Raw genomic sequence first — 24,659 nt, 5'->3', positions numbered from 1 at the left:
TCCTCCTACAAATACAGGCTGGCCAACAATGGCCCGCCTCCATACATATTTATAGAACAGTATACATTAATACTCTCTGCAGTAAGAGAAGATTGGATTGGATAACAGGAGGATGCTGCTGGTGAAGTACAGAACTGTGGGGGAGGAGTCTGTTCTGTTCTCTCCAACAACAACCCAGAGTAGGTAGGAGGACAGCGGGGGAGGGGTTTGTTCTCTTGGTCTATTTTGTTTCCTGAAACATATTTCTTGACCAGTGAGATGGTGAGGTGAAGGCTTCCTTCACTTGCTGGCAGGAGCCCTAAAGCCCCCTCTTACCTCAGAGTCTTGTAGCCTGACTACCCCCTCAGAGCCCCCACAGCCCTTTAGCCCCACTAACCTCTCAGAGTTGTTCACAATTACTTCCTAAAAGCCCCAAAAGTCCTTCAGCTACACTTCCTCCTCAGGGATCTCAGAGTCCTTCAGATGCAGTGCACCCTTAGAGGCTCCCAGAGTCCTTTACTCCCACTACCTCCTCAGAGACCCCTCAGCTCCTCTATATTATTCAGAACCAGTGTCAGAACTACCACAGTCGCAAAGGTTGCACCTCCAACCGGCCCTGGGATTTCACCGACACAGGGGGGTGTTGCACCAAGAGGGGGAACACAGACAACAGGAAAGGGTCCTACTGCTGGAAAAAAAAGTGTCCTGGAATCAATGGAGGTTCCCCCTGTGATTGTCAAGTAAGATTGCTGGGAAAAGGGTGTGCAGCACATTCAGCCTTTGCAGAGCTCCGTTCATGTAGAGCCCCCCTTGCTGTCCCTGATCTGCCCCCAACACAGGCACAGCGCTCTTCAACATCAGCCAACTCCTCTCTCCGCTCTTCCTCCTCCACACACAAACTCAAAGTTCTCCATACTGAGCGGACTCTGCGCCCTGTGCCAGCTCTGAGGGACGTGTCACTGATGCCAGCTGCAGCGCCCAGAGCACGTGAGTGCCTGTAGGTGGATCCACAGTGTGTGCGGGGCCCTTGAGATGTGGGGGGGGGGGGCAGGATCACCTCTCTTCACATCTCAATCTCCTCTCCTACCTCTGCCAGCTGCTCTCTGGAGTTCCTGCCCAGCCTGCTTCCCCCCCCATCTCCCCCCCAACACCTATGTGCCCACATTGTTCCCCCTTCATCTGCCCCAACCATTCCTGTTCCCCCTTCATCTGCCCCAACCATTCCTATCCATTCTCAGCATCTCATCCCTCTGCCACCCATGCCCATAGCCCTCTCTGACTGGCACCTCATTTCAGGTCCCCCCAAATTCCTGCACCTTATCCCACCCTTTGTCATCACTTCAGTGGCTGCATTGTGTCGGTGGAGGTGAGCCCTGTGTGTGGGGGAGAGATCGGTGGAGGTAAGCCCTGTGTGTGTGTGGGAGATCGGTGAAGGTGAGCCCTGTGTGTGTGTGTGGGAGATCGGTGGAGGTGAGCCCTGTGTGTGTGTGTGGGAGATCGGTGGAGGTGAGCCCTGTGTGTGTGTGGGAGATCGGTGGAAGTGAGCCCTGTGTGTGTGTGTGGGAGATCGGTGGAGGTGAGCCCTGTGTGTGTGTGTGTGTGTGGGAGATCGGTGGAAGTGAGCCCTGTATGTGTGTGGGAGATCGGTGGAGGTGAGCCCTGTGTGTGTGTGTGTGGGAGATCGGTGGAGGTGAGCCCTGTGTGTGTGTGTGTGGGAGATCGGTGGAGGTGAGCCCTGTGTGTGTGTGTGTGGGAGATCGGTGGAGGTGAGCCCTGTGTGTGTGTGTGTGTGTGTGTGTGTGTGGGAGATCGGTGGAGGTGAGCCCTGTGTGTGTGTGTGTGTGTGGGAGATCGGTGGAGGTGAGCCCTGTGTGTGTGTGTGGGAGATCGGTGGAGGTGAGCCCTGTCTGTGTGTGTGTGTGTGTGTGTGTGTGTGGGAGATCGGTGGATGTGAGCCCTGTGTGTGTGTGTGTGTGTGGGAGATCGGTGGAGGTGAGCCCTGTGTGTGTGTGTGAGATCGGTGGAGGTGAGCCCTGTGTGTGTGTGGGAGATCGGTGGAGGTGAGCCCTGTGTGTGTGTGTGTGGGAGATCGGTGGAGGTGAGCCCTGTGTGTGTGTGTGGGAGATCGGTGGAGGTGAGCCCTGTGTGTGTGTGTGGGAGATCGGTGGAGGTGAGCCCTGTGTGTGTGTGTGGGAGATCGGTGGAGGTGAGCCCTGTGTGTGTGTGTGTGTGTGTGTGGGAGATCGGTGGAGGTGAGCCCTGTGTGTGTGTGTGTGTGTGGGAGATCGGTGGAGGTGAGCCCTGTGTGTGTGTGGGAGATCGGTGGAGGTGAGCCCTGTGTGTGTGTGTGGGAGATCGGTGGAGGTGAGCCCTGTGTGTGTGTGTGGGAGATCGGTGGAGGTGAGCCCTGTGTGTGTGTGTGGGAGATCGGTGGAGGTGAGCCCTGTGTGTGTGTGTGGGAGATCGGTGGAGGTGAGCCCTGTGTGTGTGTGTGGGAGATCGGTGGAGGTGAGCCCTGTGTGTGTGTGTGGGAGATCGGTGGAGGTGAGCCCTGTGTGTGTGTGTGGGAGATCGGTGGAGGTGAGCCCTGTGTGTGTGTGTGGGAGATCGGTGGAGGTGAGCCCTGTGTGTGTGTGTGGGAGATCGGTGGAGGTGAGCCCTGTGTGTGTGTGGGAGATCGGTGGAGGTGAGCCCTGTGTGTGTGGGAGATCGGTGGAGGTGAGCCCTGTGTGTGTGGGAGATCGGTGGAGGTGAGCCCTGTGTGTGTGGGAGATCGGTGGAGGTGAGCCCTGTGTGTGTGTGGGAGATCGGTGGAGGTGAGCCCTGTGTGTGTGTGAGAGATCGGTGGAAGTGAGCCCTGTGTGTGTGTTAGAGATCGGTGGAAGTGAGCCCTGTGTGTGTGTGTGTGTGTGTGAGAGATCGGTGGAAGTGAGCCCTGTGTGTGTGAGTGTGAGAGATCGGTGGAAGTGAGCCCTGTGTGTGTGAGTGTGAGAGATCGGTGGAAGTGAGCCCTGTGTGTGTGAGTGTGAGAGATCGGTGGAAGTGAGCCCTGTGTGTGTATGAGATCGGCAGAGGGGAGCCCTGTGTGTGGGAGATTGGTGGAGGTGAGCCCTGTGTGTGGGAGATTGGTGGAGGTGAGCCTTGTGTGTGGGAGATTGGTGGAGGTGAGCCTTGTGTGTGTGTGGGAGATTGGCGGAGGTGAGCCCTGTGTGTGTGTGGGAGATCGGTGGAGGTGAGCCTTGTGTGTGGGAGATCGGTGGAGGTGAGCCTTGTGTGTGTGTGGGAGATTGGTGGAGGTGAGCCTTGTGTGTGTGTGGGAGATTGGTGGAGGTGAGCCTTGTGTGTGTGTGGGAGATCGGTGGAGGTGAGCCCTGTGTGTGTGGGAGATCGGTGGAGGTGAGCCCTGTGTGTGTGTGTGGGAGATTGGTGGAGGTGAGCCCTGTGTGTGTGTGTGTGGGAGATCGGTGGAGGTGAGCCCTGTGTGTGTGTGTGTGGGAGATCGGTGGAGGTGAGCCCTGTGTGTGTGTGTGGGAGATCGGTGGAGGTGAGCCCTGTGTGTGTGTGTGGGAGATCGGTGGAGGTGAGCCCTGTGTGTGTGGGAGATCGGTGGAGGTGAGCCCTGTGTGTGTGGGAGATCGGTGGAGGTGAGCCCTGTGTGTGTGGGAGATCGGTGGAGGTGAGCCCTGTGTGTGTGGGAGATCGGTGGAGGTGAGCCCTGTGTGTGTGTGTGGGAGATCGGTGGAGGTGAGCCCTGTGTGTGTGTGTGGGAGATTGGTGGAGGTGAGCCCTGTGTGTGTGTGTGTGGGAGATCGGTGGAGGTGAGCCCTGTGTGTGTGTGTGTGTGTGGGAGATCGGTGGAGGTGAGCCCTGTGTGTGTGTGTGGGAGATCGGTGGAGGTGAGCCCTGTGTGTGTGGGAGATCGGTGGAGGTGAGCCCTGTGTGTGTGGGAGATCGGTGGAGGTGAGCCCTGTGTGTGTGTGTGGGAGATCGGTGGAGGTGAGCCCTGTGTGTGTGTGGGAGATCGGTGGAGGTGAGCCCTGTGTGTGTGTGTGGGAGATCGGTGGAGGTGAGCCCTGTGTGTGTGTGGGAGATCGGTGGAGGTGAGCCCTGTGTGTGTGGGAGATCGGTGGAGGTGAGCCCTGTGTGTGTGGGAGATCGGTGGAGGTGAGCCCTGTGTGTGTGGGAGATCGGTGGAGGTGAGCCCTGTGTGTGTGGGAGATCGGTGGAGGTGAGCCCTGTGTGTGTGGGAGATCGGTGGGAGGTGAGCCCTGTGTGTGGGAGATCGGTGGGAGGTGAGCCCTGTGTGTGGGAGATCGGTGGGAGGTGAGCCCTGTGTGTGAGAGATCGGTGGAGGTGAGCCCTGTGTGTGCGCGCGCGAGATTTATAGCGCAGAATTACATCTTCTATATCATCATATATCACTAAATTCATATAAAACTTTATTTATAATCATCAATAACCGGTAAAACGATATAAAATACAATAAACACGTACAAAACAGATGAATCAAAAGCAAATAGCACAATCTCAATACTAAGTCCAGCCGGAGTAATTGTACTGAGCTGAAAAATCCATTTTGATTCCCATCTGGACGTCTTTTTTGATAAAATATTCCCCCCTCCCCCCATTCCGGGTTCCCCATCCCCCCCCCCCAAAATCCAGTCCCTTTCACACTCCTATTGTGAGACTCGTCATAGTGTCTCTGGAGGGGGCGCTGATCATTCCCGTGTAAAATCTTACAGAAATCTTCCCTAATCCCAACATTTAATTATCATTCCATCCCCCCACATACAATTCTGGAACCGCCATTTACTGACACCAATAACTCCCCTCGTGGTACAGACCATAAATTCCCTGATTGTAATATACGGGATTATTCTACATTTCCACACTATATATGTGTGTATCATCATCTGCTGGAGATAAAAGAGGTCACAGTGACTATGGAGGAAGAGGACGGACATGACGGGGGGGTTACTGGGTGTAAATAGAAAATAAGATCTTATTACCTCCTCTTCTGTCACTTCTAACAACGTCTCCTCGTTACTTCGTACCACATCACTTCCTGTCTGTCCCTGACATCACTTCCTGTCTGTATTCCATAGAGACTTCCTGTCTGGATATGAGTGAGATCACCACCTTGTGGAGATCAGAGGAACTGTCTCATAGTAATCACTCCTCTATCTTACAGAGCTACCACAGAAGTTCAAAAATACCACAAAAAAAGTAGTAAAAAAAAAAAAAGTTCTTATGTAACCAATTATTTAACAAAGCTATTTTTATTACATATAGAAAAGTCTTAAAGACACAGAACACAAGTTAACAACAAATGTATAGCTAATAAAACAGATTCCCACCAAAACTGATCGCTTTGGTGAAGAAAATGCAAAAATACATCCAAAAGCATAAAAATATTTATCACTCCACTCATAATGAAGATGGAAACCACTTAAGCCCCAAGCCTATTTTTGACACTTTTTGTTTACAAGTTAAAATCAGTATTTTTTTGCTAGAAAACTACTTAGAACCCCCAAACATTATATATATATATATATTTTTTTTAGCAAAGACTCTGGAAAATAAAATGGCGGTCATTGCAATATTTGTTGTCACGCGGTATTTACGCAGCGGTCTTTCAAACGCCATTTTTTTGGAAAAATTACGAAAAATCACATTTCACTGCATTTAAAAAAAACTAAACAGTGAAGTTAGCCCATTTTTTTTTGTATATTGTGAAAGATGATATCACGCTGAGTAAATAGATAGACAACGTGTTACGGTTTAAAATTGCGCGCACCCGTGGAATGGCGACAAAGTACAGTCAATAAAAATCTCAATAGGCGACGCATTAAAAAAATTTTAACGGTTACCAGTTTAGAGTTAGAGTGTAGCTCTTTTTTTTTAATTATTGCTCACACTCTGACAATCGTGGCGATACCTCACATGTGTGGTTTGAACAGCGATTTCATTTGCAGCTTGACTTCTATATACATTTTTATGTTTTCCTATTTATTGCATTTTTTTTAAATTTTAACACAGGTTTTTTTAAAAAAAAACTAAATCTGATCAATTTTATTGCTGTCACAAGCAATGTAAACATCCCTTGTGACAGTAATAGGAGTGACAGGTACTCTTTATGGAGGGATCGGGGGAATGTGACAGTAATAGGAGTGACAGGTACTCTTTATGGAGGGATCGGGGAGAATGTGACAGTAATAGGAGTGACAGGTACTCTTTATGGAGGGATCGGGGGGAATGTGACAGTAATAGGAGTGACAGGTACTCTTTATGGAGGGATCGGGGGAATGTGACAGTAATAGGAGTGACAGGTACTCTTTATGGAGGGATCGGGGAGAATGTGACAGTAATAGGAGTGACAGGTACTCTTTATGGAGGGATCGGGGGGGAATGTGACAGTAATAGGAGTGACAGGTACTCTTTATGGAAGGATCGGGGGGGAATGTGACAGTAATAGCAGTGACAGGTACTCTTTATGGAGGGATCGGGGGGAATGTGACAGTAATAGGAGTGACAGGTACTCTTTATGGAGGGATCGGGGGGAATGTGACAGTAATAGGCAGTGACAGGTACTCTTTATGGAGGGATCGGGGGAATGTGACAGTAATAGGAGTGACAGGTACTCTTTATGGAGGGATCGGGGGGAATGTGACAGTAATAGGAGTGACAGGTACTCTTTATGGAGGGATCGGGGGGGAATGTGACAGTAATAGCAGTGACAGGTACTCTTTATGGAGGGATCGGGGGGAATGTGACAGTAATAGGAGTGACAGGTACTCTTTATGGAGGGATCGGGGAGGAATGTGACAGTAATAGGCAGTGACAGGTACTCTTTATGGAGGGATCGGGGGGGGGGGGGGAATGTGACAGTAATAGGAGTGACAGGTACTCTTTATGGAAGGATCGGGGGAATGTGACAGTAATAGGAGTGACAGGTACTCTTTATGGAGGGATCGGGGGGAATGTGACAGTAATAGGAGTGACAGGTACTCTTTATGGAGGGATTGGGGGGAATGTGACAGTAATAGGAGTGACAGGTACTCTTTATGGAGGGATCGGGGAGGAATGTGACAGTAATAGGCAGTGACAGGTTCTCTTTATGGAGGGATCGGGGGAATGTGACAGTAATAGTAGTGACAGGTACTCTTTATGGAGGGATCGGGGAGGAATGTGACAGTAATAGGCAGTGACAGGTTCTCTTTATGGAAGGATCGGGGGAATGTGACAGTAATAGGTAGTGAGAGGTACTCTTTATGGAGGGATCGGGGGGAATGTGACAGTAATAGGAGTGACCGGTACTCTTTATGGAGGGATCGGGGGGAATGTGACAGTAATAGGAGTGACAGGTACTCTTTATGGAGGGATCGGGGGGAATGTGACAGTAATAGGCAGTGACAGGTACTCTTTATGGAGGGATCGGGGGGAATGTGACAGTAATAGGAGTGACAGGTACTCTTTATGGAGGGATCGGGGGGAATGTGACAGTAATAGGCAGTGACAGGTACTCTTTATGGAGGGATCGGGGGGAATGTGACAGTAATAGGAGTGACAGGTACTCTTTATGGAGGGATCGGGGGGAATGTGACAGTAATAGGCAGTGACAGGTACTCTTTATGGAGGGATCGGGGGGAATGTGACAGTAATAGGAGTGACAGGTACTCTTTATGGAGGGATCGGGAGGAATGTGACAGTAATAGGAGTGACAGGTACTCTTTATGGAGGGATCGGGGAGGAATGTGACAGTAATAGGCAGTGACAGGTTCTCTTTATGGAGGGATCGGGGGAATGTGACAGTAATAGTAGTGACAGGTACTCTTTATGGAGGGATCGGGGGAATGTGACAGTAATAGCAGTGACAGGTACTCTTTATGGAGGGATCGGGGGGAATGTGACAGTAATAGGCAGTGACAGGTACTCTTTATGGAGGGATTGGGGGGAATGTGACAGTAATAGCAGTGACAGGTACTCTTTATGGAGGGATCGGGGGGAATGTGACAGTAATAGGAGTGACAGGTACTCTTTATGGAGGGATCGGGGGGGAATGTGACAGTAATAGGAGTGACAGGTACTCTTTATGGAGGGATTGGGAGGAATGTGACAGTAATAGGAGTGACAGGTACTCTTTATGGAGGGATCGGGGGAATGTGACAGTAATAGGAGTGACAGGTACTCTTTATGGAGGGATCGGGGGGAATGTGACAGTAATAGCAGTGACAGGTACTCTTTATGGAGGGATCGGGGGGGAATGTGACAGTAATAGGAGTGACAGGTACTCTTTATGGAGGGATCGGGGGAATGTGACAGTAATAGCAGTGACAGGTACTCTTTATGGAGGGATCGGGGGGAATGTGACAGTAATAGGCAGTGACAGGTACTCTTTATGGAGGGATTGGGGGGAATGTGACAGTAATAGCAGTGACAGGTACTCTTTATGGAGGGATCGGGGGGAATGTGACAGTAATAGGAGTGACAGGTACTCTTTATGGAGGGATCGGGGGGGAATGTGACAGTAATAGGAGTGACAGGTACTCTTTATGGAGGGATTGGGAGGAATGTGACAGTAATAGGAGTGACAGGTACTCTTTATGGAGGGATCGGGGGAATGTGACAGTAATAGGAGTGACAGGTACTCTTTATGGAGGGATCGGGGGGAATGTGACAGTAATAGCAGTGACAGGTACTCTTTATGGAGGGATCGGGGGGGAATGTGACAGTAATAGGAGTGACAGGTACTCTTTATGGAGGGATCGAGGGGAATGTGACAGTAATAGGAGTGACAGGTACTCTTTATGGAGGGATCGAGGGGAATGTGACAGTAATAGGAGTGACAGGTACACTTTATGGAGGGATCAAGGGTCTAAAAGACACCAAACCCCTCCACTACACTTCCATGTATTCAAAACTTTGAAAACGGCATTTTTGAATACATTCACTTTTTGAAAATGCCGCCTTTAGCAGCCGAGTAACCTGGATGTGACTTCATGGACACCGCCTCTGGGTTACGTCATCAGAGACCCGATCGAAGCCGCAAATGCGCCGGCTGGTTGCTCGGGTCTCCTGGTGGGACGGGAGACCCAGGCAGAGCCGCGGAAGGTGGCGGGGGGACATCCCCTCCCGCTCAGCAGGGTAACGATTGAGCGGCTCCCGAGCCGCATCGGTCATTACCGCCGGAAAGCCGACCGCTGGCTCTAAACAACGGTACCGGGATGATGCCTCTAGCTAGAGGCATCACCCCGGTACAACCACTTAAAGTCAGCCGACGTCAGTTTGTGTTAAGTGGTTAAACATAAACTGCAAGGATGTAATGGTGACACAGGAATGGTGGTGGAGATCTCTCAAAGTAAGAACAATTCCTCGAAGGTCGAAGGCTTATATGAATAAAATAATTCATCCTGGAAGCAAAAAAATCTGTAAAGCAATAAATAATCTATAAACTGGGTCATCCACTTCATCCATAAAGGCATTGTGATTCCAGATCTTCTAGATCACATAGAAGGAGGACTCATGGATGATTTCATACATTTGTTTGGAAGGATAGAAGAATCCTCAGAAGGGATCATGTAGGATGACAGGGAAGACTCCTGATTGGTGGGATCATCCAAACATAATGATTACATCCATGAACTGGAGGGAGCTCGTTGGGGTGATAAAGCCGATCTGTAATCCCTGTGTAGACGTTCTCCAAGAACTCCGCACATTCCAGGTGTGGAGAAAGTCTCCAGGTGGATTTAGCCTTTCATTTATCATAGGTAGAAATGTCCACACATGGACTTTCACAGGGACCACCGAGATTTCATAGATAACCTGTACAGTGTCAGATCTCCAGGTGGATTTCGCCTTTTCATCACTCTATGACTCTCCTATAGATAAATAATCTACACGTATTCGGGTTATTTTCACCAAAGAAATGGAGCGGAAGACATTTCGGCTGAAATTAATAAGAGCGATTATTTATTTGCAACATTTTATAACAGAAACAAAACGCTCTTTTTTTATTTATTTTTTTCACTTATATAGCATAAAATAAAAAAAATAAAAAAACCCCAGTGGTAAATAAATCCCACCAAAAGAACGTTCTACTTGTGTGAAGAAATGATAAAAATCTCATATGGGTGCGGTGTAGCATGACCGCGCAATTGTCATTCAAATTCAACAGTGCTGAAATCTGAAAATTGGCCTGGGCAGGAATGGGGTGAAAGGGCCAGTAATGGGGGGGCAGGAACGGGGTGAAAGAGCCCGGTAATGGGGGGGCAGGAATGGGGTGAAAGAGCGCAGTAATGGGGGGGCAGAAACGGGGTGAAAGAGCCCGGTAATGGGGGGGGGCAGGAACGGGGTGAAAGAGCCCGGTAATGGGGGGGGCACAGGAACTGGGTGAAAGAGCCCGGTAATGGGGGGGCAGAAAGGGGGTGAAAGGGCCCGGTAATGTGGGGGGTAGGGACGGGGTGAAAGGGCCCGGTCTTGGGGGGGCAGGAACGGGGTGAAAGGGCCCAGTATTGGGGGACAGGAACGGGGTGAAATAGCCCAGTAATGGGGGGGGCAGGAACGGGGTGAAAGAGCCCGGTAACGGGGGGGCAGGAATGGGGTGAAAGAGCCCGGTAATGGGGGGGGGGGCAGGAACGGGGTGAAAGAGCCTGGTAATGGGGGGGCAGGAAGGGGGTGAAAGGGCCCGGTAATGGGGGGGCAGTTACGGGGTGAAAGGGCCCAGTCTTGGGGGGGCAGGAACGGGGTAAAAGGGCCCAGTATTGGGGGACAGGAACGGGGTGAAATAGCCCAGTAATGGGGGGGGCAGGTACGGGGTGAAAGAGTCCGGTAATGGGGGGCAGGAAAGGGGTTAAAGGGCCCTGTATTGGGGGGCAGGAACGGGGTGAAAGGTCCCGGTATTGGGAGGGCATGAACGGGGTGAAAGGGCCCAGTATTGGGGGGGCAGGAACAGGGTGAAAGAGCCTGGTAATGGGGGGCAGGAACAGGGTGAAAGGGCCCAGTATTGAGGGGGGGCAGGAACGGGGTGAAAGGGCCCGGTATTGGGGGGGGGGCAGGAATGGGGTGAAAGAGACCGGTAAAGGGAGGGCAGGAACGGGGTGAAAGGGCCCGGTATGGGGGGCAAGAACGGGGTGAAAGGGCCCGTTATTGGGGAGGCAAGAAGGGGTGAAAGAGCCTGGTATGGGGGGGCAAGAATGGGGTGAAAGGGCCCGGTAATGGGGGAAGCAGGAATGGGGTGAAAGGGCCCAGTATTGGGGGGGGGGCAGGAGCGGGATGAAAGGTCCCGGTATTAGGGGAGGGGGGCAGGAATGGGGTGAAAGGGCCCGGTATTGGGGAAGGGGGCAGGAACGGGGTGAAAGAGCCCGGTATTGGGGGCCAGGAGCAGAATGAAAGGTCCCGGTATTGGGGGAGGGGGGCAGGAATGGGGTGAAAGGGCCCAGTGTTGGGGAAGGGGGCAGGAACGGGGTGAAAGGGCCCGGTATTGGGGGGCAGGATGAAAGGGCCCGGTATTGGGGGAGGGGGGCAGGAATGGGGTGAAAGGGCCCGGTATTGGGGGGGCAGGAGCGGGATGAAAGGGTCTGGTATTGGGGGAGGGGGGCAGGAATGGGGTGAAAGGGCCCGGTATTGGGAGAGGGGGGGAAAAATGGGGTGAAAGGGCCGGTATGGGGGGGCAGGAGAGGGATGAAAGGTCCCGGTATTGGGGGCAGGAATGGGGTGAAAGGGCCCGCGGTGTTGGGGAAGGAGGCAGGAACGGGGTGAAAGGGCCCGGTATTGGGGGGGGCAGGAGCGGGATGAAAGGGCCTGGTATTGGGGGAGGGGGGGGCAGGAACGGGGTGAAAGGGCCAGGTATTGGAGGAGGGGGGCAGGAAGGGGGTAGAAAGTGTTTATTATGGAATTGGGTAATAATTCCCAAATGTCCATATATAATGATTTCTACCGGCACAACGGAGCCCATCTATACATGATAGGACATTCATCTCTCTGATTATGGAATCATTTACATGGATTTCCAATGCTTTATAGCACTAAGGGAGAACTCCTTTAACCATTAACGGACCGCCCAACGCAAATTTACATCGGTACTTTGACGGGAAATACCGGGGTTATGGCCGCAGAGAGCAGCCATAACCCCGGTATTTTTTTAAACGGCAGATGGCCCACATATGTAAACGGTGTTCAAGCCACACATGTGAGGTATCGCCACGATCGTTAGATTGAGAGCAATTTTTTTCATAATTTTAGGCCAATTTGTACTCTGCTACATATTTTTGGTAAAAAAAAAAAAAAATCCCAATAAGTGTATTTTGATTGGTTTGCGCAAAAGTTATCACGTCTACAAACTAGGGGAAAGATTTATGTCATTTTTATTTATTTTTTACTAGTAATGGCGGTGATCTGCGATTTTTTGCAGGACTGCGACATTGCGGCGGACGGATCGGACCCCTAACTGACATTTTTTACACTTTTGGGGGGACCAGTGACATTACTACAGTAATCAGTGCTATAAATGTGCACTGTCACTGTACTAATAACACTGGCAGGGAAGGGGTTAACACCAGGGGTAAACAAAGGGTTAAATGTGAGCCTATGGGGTCTTTTCTAACTGTGGGGGGGGGGCGTGGCTTGTGAAATGACCATAGAGACCTGTGTAGAAGGATCACAGGAGCTCTGTGATCATTTCAGAGAGAAGAACGTTCAGCTGTGGTTACAACATCCGACCGTCCTTCTCTCTCAGTGGGGAACGATCACAGACACCGGCCCGTGCATCACCATCTCCACTGCCTTGTGAGGGCAGGAGCGCGGCGGCGGTGGCGCACGCTCGCCCCGCTGCACCAGGCGCATAACCGATGTAGGGCTACATTTTTTCACGCAGGAGAGGCAGCCTGCCACTATAAATGCGGCGGGCAGTTTTAAAGCAGTTATAGACCAGACCTATTTCTGTTTACAAGTTAATATCAGTTTTCTCTATCGTCCATTGACAGACGCAGCCTCCATCTTCATTAGCTGAATGGGTTATGCTGCCCCCTGCAGGAGTAGTTCTAGGCAGGAAAAAAAATTAATTCTCCACGCCCACGGGGCCATCCCTACATGCATGGCCCACCCACCCTCTGCTCAGCAAACCAGTTTGTTTCTGCCTAGAGAAGGCGTAGGACCTAGGTTTCCTGCTGGGACTCCGGTCTCCTCTACAACTTGTACCTATAGATGATCCTATGATAAGGCTTACCTATAGGTACTGTAAATATCTCCTAAACATGTACCGTTTAGGAGATATTTACCTTACATGCATCCAGTGACGTCACTGGCGCATGCGCTCTGAAGGAACGGCCGATCGTGCCGTTCCTTCAGAGTCCCGTGTCGTGACTGTCGGCTCTCGTGCGCGGGAGTGACGTCACCGCGGCTCCGGCAAATCAGATGGCTGGATGCCGCGAATCCCGGAAGACGGGCGACTGGACATGTCGCCCATCATAGAGGTGAGTGAGCGGCACGGCGGGGGCTCGTTCTAAGGTAAGTATTGCATAATGAGCTAGTATGCGATGCATACTAGCTTATTATGGCTTTCTCTTGCAGGGTGGAAAAAAAAAATGCACGGGTTTACAACCTCTTTAACTGGGAGTATTGAAAAGAGTAGTGTCCACTCAACTCCACTCCAATCCAATGTCTAGCTGTTGCCTCGCTTTTTTTCTAGCAGTTTTGCACTGACTGCTGTAGTTGCAGTGAGTGCCCTACTGCAGAGGTAGTCCACTGAGTGACTCCAATCCAATCCACTGTCTATCTGTTGTCTAGTTTGTTTCTAGCAGTTTTGCACTGACTGCACTACAGTAGTGATGTAAAATGATTGCAATGAGTGAGTGCAGTACTGCAGCAGTTAATGCATCATTCACAATCAGATGATGTGAAATGTCCCTGCAAGTGCAGTTTTCCTATCCGTTTTCATGCAGTTAAGGTGTGAAGAATGTTAAAAATGTTAATAAATAAAGATTAACATGTTTATTAACAGATATGTGTCGAAAATTTGTGTTTATTTTGCAAAATTTTAAATGTGTGAAAATATCGGCCAATATCGATACCGATATGCGATGGCCAAAATATCGATATCGGCAATGAAAAACCGATATAGGTCGATCACTAGTCTATATCATACAATCATTCCATAAACACATCCCACATACACTGCATTTATCATTGGAGGAAAATATGCTTATAAAATAGTTTTCATTTAAAAAATCTGGTCACCTTACTCTGGATGGATGGTTGTGCATGGACACAGGAACCGCAGCACACCTGACGTCCTCTGGCCATACACCACAAGAACTCACGCAGTCCAGCGTTCAAAGGTGGGGGTGGAGGAAAATCTGGATACTTCCCAGTTGAAGAAAAAAGTCTCCTAGGCCTCCCCGAGCACCCCTTTCATTATGTAGTGCTCTGGCAGCCCAGAGTGTAGCTCCATCTAGTGTCCAATATGAGGTAATAGTACTACAGTGCCACACCATGGCCACTAGGTGATCATAGGAAATCACTATATGAAATAAAATACGGACAATATTCATCATAGCTGGGCAAATGTGTGTCAAATTTATTCAAATATTTTTTTTTAAACAGACCTCTAAGTGTTTATGAAATCTTCCCGCACAAAATGTACTCAGCCAATGAGAGGTAAGGACTCCATTTTTATTTTTCTCCTGCTATCAATGGCCAACACGGGACAACACTTCATCCATGTCTTTGGTGATCTCTGATCTCCTTATGAAGTGTTTCTTACATGATGAAGATCAGCCATGGAGTATATCTGAGGTGTATATCAGGGGGTGCTTCTTCCTCACATGTCCACCAACATTCATATAGAAGACATTTCCCACACTCAAGGTACTAATACACCTCGAGGGTTGTGTGGGATCCCTGATGTACAGGAAGACAGGACTTCAGTGAGGAACAATTCCCTCACTCAGGACAGGAAAGTGGCTTCTCCCCCATGTGAGATCTCTGATGTCTAGAAAGATTGGACTTCAGTGAAAAACTTTTCCCACACTCAGGACAGGAATACGGCTTCTCCCCCGTGTGAGATCTCTGATGTCTGGAAAGATTGGCCTTCTGTGAAAAACATTTCCCACACTCAGGACAGGAAAGTGGCTTCTCCCCCGTGTGCAATCTCTGATGTATAGAAAGACCAGACTTCTGTAAAAAACATTTCCCACATTCAGGACAGGCATACAGCTCCTCACTTCTGTGCAATCTCTGATGTCTGTGATAAAAGGATTCGTCTGAAAAACATTTCCCGCACTCAGAACAGGAGTACGGTTTTTCCCCCGTGTGAAGCCTTTGATGTGTGAGCAGATGTGATTTTCGTAAAAAACATTTCCCACACTCAGAACAGGAATATGGCTTCACTCCTGTGTGAAGCATCTGATGTAATTGAAGACTGGACTTTTCTGAAAAACATTTCCCGCACTCAGTACAGGAAAATGGCTTCTCCCCAGTGTGAGACCTCTGGTGCCTATAAAAATTTGACTTCTGTGAAAAACCTTTCCCGCACTCAGGACAGAAATACGGCTTCTCTCCTATATGTGATCTATTATGCTCATTAAGTTTGGATTTAAAACGGAAAAACTTCCCGCACTCAGTACAGGGAAACCTCTTATCTGTTGAAAGGACGGCACCGTCCCTCACAGTCTGAGGTTCCTCACGATAAATGGAATATGATGGTCCATCTACACTGTGTGGTGCCGGATGGACATTTGAGGTAGCCGGGTTTTCTCCTGGACTATTCCCCGTGTGAGACCTTTGATGTGCTGTAAGATTATCCATTTTTGAAAAAAATATCCCGCACTCAGAACAGATATACGGCTTATCTCTCATGTGAGATCGCTGATGTCGGGAAAGATGAGACTTCACTAAAAAACATTTACCGCACTCAGCACAGGAATACGGCTTCTCACCTGTGTGAGATCTTATATGCACATTAAGTTGGGATTTAAAATGGAAACACTTCCCGCACTCAGTACAGGGAAACCTTTTATCTGTTGGAAGGATGGCACCGTGCCTCACAGTCTGAGGTTCCTCAGGATAAGAGGAATACGATGGTCCGGCACCATCCCTCACAGTCTGAGGTTCCTCAGCATAACAGGAATATGATGGTTCGGCACTGTCCCTCACAGTCTGAGGTTCCTCAGGATAAGAGGAATACGATGGTCCAACACCGTCCCTCACAGTCTGAGGTTCCTCAGGATAAGAGGAATATGATGGTCCGGCACCGTCCCTCACAGTCTGAGGTTCCTCAGGATAAGAGGAATACGATGGTCCGGCACTGTCCCTCACAGTCTGAGGTTCCTCAGGATAAGAGGAATACGATGGTTCAACACCGTCCCTCACAGTCTGAGGTTCCTCAGAATAAGAGGAGTACGATGGTCCGGCACCGTCCCTCACAGTCTGAGGTTCCTCAGGATAAGAGGAATACGATGGTCCGGCACCGTCCCTCACAGTCTGAGGTTCCTCAGGATAAGAGGAATACGATGGTCCATCTACACTGTGTGGTCCCGGATGGACATTTGAGGTAGCCGGGTTTTCTCCTGGACTATACTGTGTGATGTCCTCATCTTCTACTTTACAGTCTGGAGACAAAGTGAGAGAATCCTCTGAGGTTTTCCTCATCTCCCGTCCATCTACTAACATAGAAATAAAAAGATTATTACTAGACATCAGCAGTAAGTAACATCTGAAAATTTCTGTTAGTTGTATTATTGTTGTAACCAGGAAAATGTGTGCCAGCAATATTGAAGGTTTTGTGCAGTGCACAGTATGCCGTATGTATACAATAACGGATCAACCGCTCCAGGATGGATACCGCTGCGACAGATGTGAGCAGGTTGTCCTTCTGGAAGCTCGCATTAGAGATCTGGAGGAGCAAATTGCAACACTGGGCAGAACTGACAACCTTGAAGGTGGCTAGTGGGGTTAATGGGGAGGGTGGAGGGGTAAGTCAGCTTTATCAGGTAGGAAGATGGGCTAATACAGTCAGAGGAAGTGGTAGGGGCTCACAGAAAATGAAGGCCAGACCTGGGTTTGAGCACCCTAACAGATTTGCCATGTTGGGTGAAGATGTGGGGGTGGCAAACTCAGAGGTGGCAGCCCTAGATGTCACTGCTATCCCTAACAGCCGGGAGAGCAGCCCGTCTAGTAGAGGTGGTGAGGGGACTGTAGGTTGGCCTAGACAGTTGGTGGTAATTGGGGATTCTATAATCAGAAGGACTGATAGAATACATTTGTCGCCAGGATCACCTCAACCGAATGGTTTGCTGTCTCCCTGGTGCCAGGGTTCGGCATTTGGTGGACTAGGTTGATAAATTACTGGGAGGGGCTGGGCATGACCCAGCTGTCTTGGTCCACATTGGAACCAATGACAGAATATATGGAAGGTGGAGGCTCCTTAAGAACCAATTTAATGAACTAGACTGCAAGTTGAAGGGAAGGACCTCCAAGGTGATATTCTCTGAAATATTGCCTGTGCCATGCGCAACACAGGAAAGGTAGGGGGAGATTAGAGAGCTGAATGCATGGCTAAAGACCTGGTGTAAGAAGGAGGGATTTGGGTTTTTAGAGCACTGGGCTCACTTTTCATTGGGGTGCAACCTATATGCTAAAGATGGTTTGCACCTAAATTGAAGGGGGTCTGCTGTGCTGGGGGAGAGGTTTATGGGAAGACTGGAGGAGTTTTTAAACTAGGATTGAGGGGAGAGGGTGAATTAGATTATAATGGGGCAGACAGGGGTCATCCCCTATTGGTGGGTGGAATGGGGAAAGATGGGGGGAGAGTTATGGTAGAGGATAAGAAGGTTCCCATGTTACAAACAACCATTGGAAATGGTACTATTTGTACAAAAATTAAAAATATGCAAAACAAGTGTGCAAAATGTGACAATGAATTAAAGTGTTTGTTCACCAATGCCAGAAGTCTGCCAAGCAAAATTGGTGAGTTGGAAGCTCTGGTGCACGAGGAGAACTATGACTTAATTGGTATTGCTGAATCTTGGCTTCATTCTTCACATGACTGGGCTATTAATATTCCTGGCTATGCTCTATTTCGGGAAAGACAGGGTAAAACGGAGGGGTGGTGGTGTTTGTCTCTATGTGAGAAGTGATCTCAAAGTGAGTGTGAAGGATGACCTAGTTGATGTAGAGTGTGCTGAATCTGAAGTAGTATGGGTGGAAATGTACATGGGTGGGCATAATACAAAGATTATCATTGGAGTTTGTTATAGACCTCCCAGTATTAATGAGGAGGTGGAGACTCAGCTCCTGGCACAGATAGAAAGGGCTGCAAGGGCTGGGACAGTGATAATAATGGGGATGGTAACTACCCAGACATTGACTGGAGTAATGGCACTGCTGGAACAGTTAAAGGGCACAAAATTATAAACCTATTACAAGACAATTTTATGGTGCAGTTTATTGAGGCCCCCACTAAAAATGATGCTCTGTTGGACCCGGTAATCTCAAACCATGCAGAGCTTATTAACAATGTTCATATAAAAGAATATCTGGGTAGCAGCGACCATAAAATGATTTCATTTAATGTTAGCTGTAAGAAAAAAAACGCATACAGGGAATACAAAAACACTTAATTTTAAGAGAGCAAATTTTCCAAGGATGAGGGCTGCTCTCCAGGATTTAGACTGGGAGGGAATATTGGTATCGATGAGCACAGAACAGAAATGGGAAATTTTCATAAAGACTTTATGCAAACTCACTGCAAGGTATATTCCTGTCAGGGTACTACCAACATCTTGGCCAATCAGCGAATTTGCGCATTGGCGTGAATACGCATGCGCGCCCAATCACGGGCGAACGCAGTCCGGAATGTGCGTGCGCCAACGCGCACGCGCATACGCAAGTGCGTAATGGCGCTTGGCGCCAAACGGCCTATTTAAAGCCAGCAATCACAACAACTAGTTGCTGGATGATCAACAGCCTCCCGTGTTCCCTGTACCTTGTAAACCTGCTGATCGTGAATTCCTGTTGCCGACCCGGACTGTTTGACGTTGTTTCTCCTGGCTCCTGACCCCTTGGCTTACTCTTGGATTCCTGTTGTCTTCTCCAATACTTGACCTCGGCTTGGCTCCTGACTTCTCTACAGCATTCTCCCAGTCTGTTCCTGTTTGCACCTTGCCTCTGCCTGGCTTGCCAAGGTGTTCCGGACCTGCTTGGAACTTCACAACAAGCTTGTTCCTGCTTCCATCTGGTCATCCCAACCGGCAACCCGTGCTTCTTCGGGCACAGCACTCCCTGTCCCATTTCCAGGGGTGCTCTGCACCTAGCCGCAAGGAGGAACACTCTCTACACTCCAGCTTCGGATCAGGTACGTGACAGTATCATCCAGCCATGACAGAAGCCGAGAGAGGTGTCTCCCCGTTGGAAGCTTTATGTCAACAAGTAACAGCATTAACCCAGGCGGTTAAGAACCTCCAAGATGGTTACTTCCAGATAGAAGGTCGCCTACAGAACCTGTCAGCACCATCTTAGCCGGCAACCCCTGGTCCATCCGCTGCAGTCTCCGCCTCCACTCCTTCAGCTTCAGGATACTCAGCACCTGCTATGATGGCTCCTCCCCCTGAACCGAGAGTACCCACTCCGGGAAGGTTTCTCTGGTGACCGCAAGAAATTCAAGTCGTTTAAAAACGCTTGCCTGCTATATCTGGCTCTACAACCTAGAACTTTTGCCTCAGAAACAGTTAAAGTGGGGTTTGTTATTTCCTTATTATCCAATGAACCCCAATCCTGGGCCCACCATCTGTTGGAACAGAAAGACCCTGCCTTGAACTCTATGGACGTTTTCTTTGAAACTATGGGGCAGTTGTATGATGACCCACAACGCACGGCCACTGCCGAGGCAACCCTCCACAAGTTACAGCAAGGCAGACGTCCTGTGGAGGACTATACTGTGGACTTTCGTAGGTGGGCTGCAGACACGGGTTGGAATGAGGCCGCCCTCAAATATCAGTATCGGCTAGGCCTGTCCGAGACCCTTAAGGATGAGCTAGCAAGAATAGAGACCCCCACCACATTGGAAGGTCTCATTCAGCTTGCTATTCAGCTGGACAGACGTTTACGGGAGCGTCGGTTGGAACGTGCACAATTCTTTCAGCCGTCGTGGATGCTGCCCAAAGTTCCACCAACTCCTGCACCGCTGCCCACTGCTGCCAGTCCGATTCCCCCTGACGAACCGATGCAGATCGGGGTGGTCCACACAGCTTTAACTCCTGCTGAACGACTTTGTCGCCGGCAAGCAAACTTGTGCCTTTACTGTGGGGGAGATGGACACTTCCTTCGTAACTGCCCGGTGAGACCTTCTCCCAGCTGCATGCATCTCCAGATTCTGGGACCTTCCCCAACTCACCAAGTCCTCTCTGTGTCTTTGCAGGTTTCGGAAGGGGAAGTCAAGCTGCCAGCCATCATTAATTCCGGAGCCTGCAGCTGCTTCCTGGATATCTCTCTAGCAAAGGCCCTTCATATCCCAGTTCAGACTAAAGGCCATAAACTAGAGATCCACCTCGCAGATGGCACCACGCCCAGATCAGGGCCCATTACTCAGGAAACCCTACCCATCCTTACCACAACCGGCCCAGGCCATCAGGAATTTCTGCACTTTGATGTTCTTCCTTCACCCATGTTTCCCGTAATTTTGTGAATTCCTTGGTTACGGGCACATAACCCACAGATAGACTGGCTCAAGGGGGAGGTTTCCTTCAAATCAATGTACTGCCTCCAACACTGTATGCCACCTGGAATCCCGCAGTCTACAAGCTGTCTCTCCATTCAGCCTATCTCTAATGCCAGCCAAGAGGTCCCTTCGGTTTATCACGACTTTCTGGATGTCTTTGACAAGAAAAAAGCGGACTCACTACCACCTCACCGTCCCTATGATTGTCCAATCGAACTGTTGCCCGATGAAGAAATTCCCTTTGGGCGTATCTTCCCGCTTTCAGAAACAGAACTTGAAGCCCTACGTCAGTATATTGATGAAAACCTCAAGAAGGGGTTTATTCGTCCTTCTTCCCCGGCAGGAGCTGGGATCTTCTTCGTGGAGAAGAAGGATCACACTCTCAGGCCATGTGTGGATTACAGGTACCTAAATAAAATTACCATTAAAAATCGGTACCCTCTTCCCCTCATTCCCGAACTCTTTCAAAGGTTCCGTACTGCCCGAGTTTTCACTAAACTAGACTTGCGAGGGGCCTACAACCTGGTACGGATCCGCGAGGGCGACGAGTGGAAAACTGCCTTTCGAACCCGCTTCGGGCACTTCGAATACCTTGTCATGCCCTTCGGGCTGTGCAACGCCCCAGCCACTTTTCAGCACCTAGTGAACGATATCTTCAGAGAATTTTTGGACAATTTCCTCATCATTTACTTGGATAATATCTTTATCTTTTCTGCCACCCTGGAGCTGCACAGAATGCACGCAAGGAAGGTACTGGCTACTCTCAGGAAATACGGACTTTATGCAAAATCAGAAAAGTGCAAATTTGAAAAATCGTCTATACAATTCCTGGGCTTGATCATCTCAACAATTGGAGTGGCAATGGATCCTCAAAAAGTATCTGCCATTCTGGAGTGGCCTGCCCCCACAGACAAGAAAGGCATCCAAAGGTTTGTGGGTTTTGCAAAAACTTCTACCGGAGGTTCATCAAAGACTTTTCTCGCATCATTGCCCCCATTACCCAAATGACCCGGCAACACACCCGTTTTCAATGGTCCTCAGCAGCTCAGATGGCATTTGACAAGCTCAAAGCCCTGTTTACCTGTGCGCCTGTGTTACAACATCCAGACCCAGCCCACGTTTCTCTGCTGAAGCCTGCAAATCCTGGCCCCTTTTCTGGAAGAGATGACTTGCCTCCACCTCCTGTTATGGTAGATGGAGAAACTGAGTACGAGGTTGAATCCATCATGGATTGCCGGAAAAGAGGAAGGCAGGTCCAGTACCTAATAAAATGGAAAGGCTATGCACCTGAGGAGAGTTCGTGGGAACCAGCGGAGAACACACACGCTCCCAGACTCCTGCGAGAATTCTTCAACAGATTCCCTGAAAAGCGATCTTACTTGGGCATCCGGAGGCTGCCCCTCGGGGGGGGGGGGGGGGCACTGTCAGGGTACTACCAACATCTTGGCCAATCAGCGAATTCGCGCATTGGCGCGAATACGCATGCATGCCCAATCACGGGCGAACGCAGTCCGGAATGTGCGTGCGCCAATGCGCACGCACATACGCAAGTACGTAATGGCGCTTGGCGCCAAATGGCCTATTTAAAGCCAGCAATCACAACAACTAGTTGCTGGATGATCAGCAGCCTCCTGTGTTCCCTGTGCCTTGTAAACCTGCTGATCATGATTTCCTGTTGCCGACCCGGACTGTTTGATGTTGTTTCTCCTGGCTCCTGACCCCTTGGCTTACTCTTGGATTCCTGTTGTCTTCTCCAATACTTGACCTCGGCTTGGCTCCTGACTTCTCTACAGCATTCTCCCAGTCTGTTCCTGTTTGCACCTTGCTACTGCCTGGCTTGCCAAAGTGTTCCGGACCTGCTTGGAACTTCACAACAAGCTTGTTCCTGCTTCCATCTGGTCATCCCAACCGGCAACCCCTGCTACTTCGGGAACAGCACTCCCTGTCCCATTTCCAAGGGTGCTCTGCACCTAGCCGCAAGGGGGAGCCCTCTCTACACTCCAGCTTCGGATCAGGTACGTGACAATTCCCATGCGTAATAAGTTTAAAAGGCTAAAAATAAAAACTATGTGGCTCACGGCAAAAGTTAAAAAAAGCTATAAATAAAAAGAAAAGAGCTTTTAAAAAATATAACAATGAGGGAACACTATCATCGTTTAATTGTTACAAAGAATATAACAGAATATGTAAAAAGGAAATCAAGGACGCAAAATTTCAAAATGAACGACAGATTGCAAAATATAGTATGACAAACCCCAAAAAATTCTTCAAATATATTACCAGTAAAAAGGTCAGGTCTGAGCATGTAGGCCCTTTACACAATAATCAGGAGTGGGTGACTGGGGACAAAGAGAAGGCAAATTTATTAAATATTTTCTTCATCTCTGTATATACAAAGGAGCATGGGGGAGCTCATGACCATAATGAGGACGATATTGACACAGCCCCAAATGATCCACAATGGCTCAAAAGTGATATGGTCCAGAAATATTTAGACAGAATAAGGGTGAATAAAGCGCCTGGACCAGATGGCATCCACCCACGCATCCTAAAATAATTGAGAGCTGTAATTTCAAAGCCTTTGTTTCTAATTTTTAGGGACTTGTTAAGAACTGGAATAGTACCACTGGATTGGCGTCGGGCCAATGTGGTGCCTATATTTAAAAAGGGATCAAAGTCTTTTCCAATTAACTATAGACCTGTTACTGGAACTTCTATAGTCAGGAAGATATTGGAGAGTTAAATAAAAGACCACATAGATGAGTTCTTGCTGGAAAAAAAATATTTTAAGCAAAAGACAGCATGGATTCATGACAGACAGAAGTTGTCAAACAAAACTGATTTCTTTTTATGAGGAGGTAAGTAAAACCTTGGACAGAGGGGTGGCTGTGGACGTGGTATACTTTGACAGAGGGGTGGCTGTGGACGTGGTATACTTGGACAGAGGGGTGGCTGTGGACGTAGTATACTTGGACAGAGGGGTGGCTGTGGACGTGGTATACTTGGACAGAGGGGTGGCTGTGGACGTGGTATATTTGGACAGAGGGGTGGCTGTGGACGTGGTATACTTGGACAGAGGGGTGGCTGTGGACATAGTATACTTGGACAGAGGGGTGGCTGTGGACGTGGTATACTTGGACAAAGGGGTGGCTGTGGACGTGGTATACTTGGACAGAGGGGTGGCTGTGGTATACTTGAACAAGGGGGTGGCTGTGGACATGGTATACTTGGACAGAGGGGTGGCTGTGGACGTGGTATACGTGGACAGAGGGGTGGCTGTGGACAAGGTATACTTGGACAGAGGGGTGGCTGTGGACAAGGTATACTTGGACAGAGGGGTGGCTGTGGTATACTTGGACAGAGGGGTGGCTGTGGACGTGGTATACTGGGACAGAGGGGTGGCTGTGGATGTGGTATACTTGGACAGAGGGGTGGCTGTGGAAGTGGTATACTTGGACAAGGGGGTGGCTGTGGACGTGGTATACTTGGACAGAGGGGTAGGCTGTGGACGTGGTATACTTGGACAGAGGGGTGGCTGTGGACGTGGTATACTTGGACAGAGGGGTAGGCTGTGGACGTGGTATACTTGGACAGAGGGTGGCTGTGGACGTGGTATACTTGGACAGAGGTGTGGCTGTGGACGTGGTATACTTGGACAGAGGGGTGGCTGTGGACGTGGTGTATTTGGATTTTGCAAAAGCGTGTGACACAGTTCCCCACACACGGCTAATGTGTAAGGTAAAGTCTACTGGCTTGGAAAGATCGGTTTGTAATTGGATAGAAAATTGGATAAAAGATAGAATTCAGAGAGTAGTGGTTAATGATTCTTACTTTGAATGGTGTAAGGTTGTCAGTGGTGTACCCCAAGGTTCAGTGTTGGGACCCTTACTTTTAATATCTTTATAAATAAAATCAGGTCTGGGATTTCAGTCTTTGCAGATGACACCAAGCTTTGCAGTGGAATAACTTC

At 49.3% G+C, this 24,659-nt stretch overlaps 2 protein-coding genes across 2 annotated transcripts in view; both read right to left on the bottom strand.

The window, feature by feature from the left end:
• LOC309567211 (uncharacterized protein) overlaps positions 1–24,659 on the bottom strand; it is a 272,509-nt gene that overhangs the window by 219,752 nt on the left and 28,098 nt on the right.
• Positions 14,462–20,335, bottom strand: LOC309566957 (uncharacterized protein; the record flags this gene model as incomplete). Its single annotated transcript, XM_082272277.1, has 2 exons — positions 14,462–16,347; positions 20,273–20,335. The coding sequence occupies 2 exons, from the start codon at positions 20,333–20,335 to the stop codon at positions 14,917–14,919; spliced, it is 1,494 nt and encodes a 497-aa protein (XP_082128403.1). The 3' UTR covers positions 14,462–14,916.

The sequence above is a fragment of the Pelophylax lessonae genome, assembly GCF_965119305.1.
Source record: "Pelophylax lessonae genome assembly, chromosome: 11".
Taxonomy (NCBI): Eukaryota; Metazoa; Chordata; class Amphibia; order Anura; family Ranidae; genus Pelophylax; species Pelophylax lessonae.
Note: the sequence above shows the minus strand (reverse complement) of the source record. Positions and strands in the feature narration are given on the sequence as shown.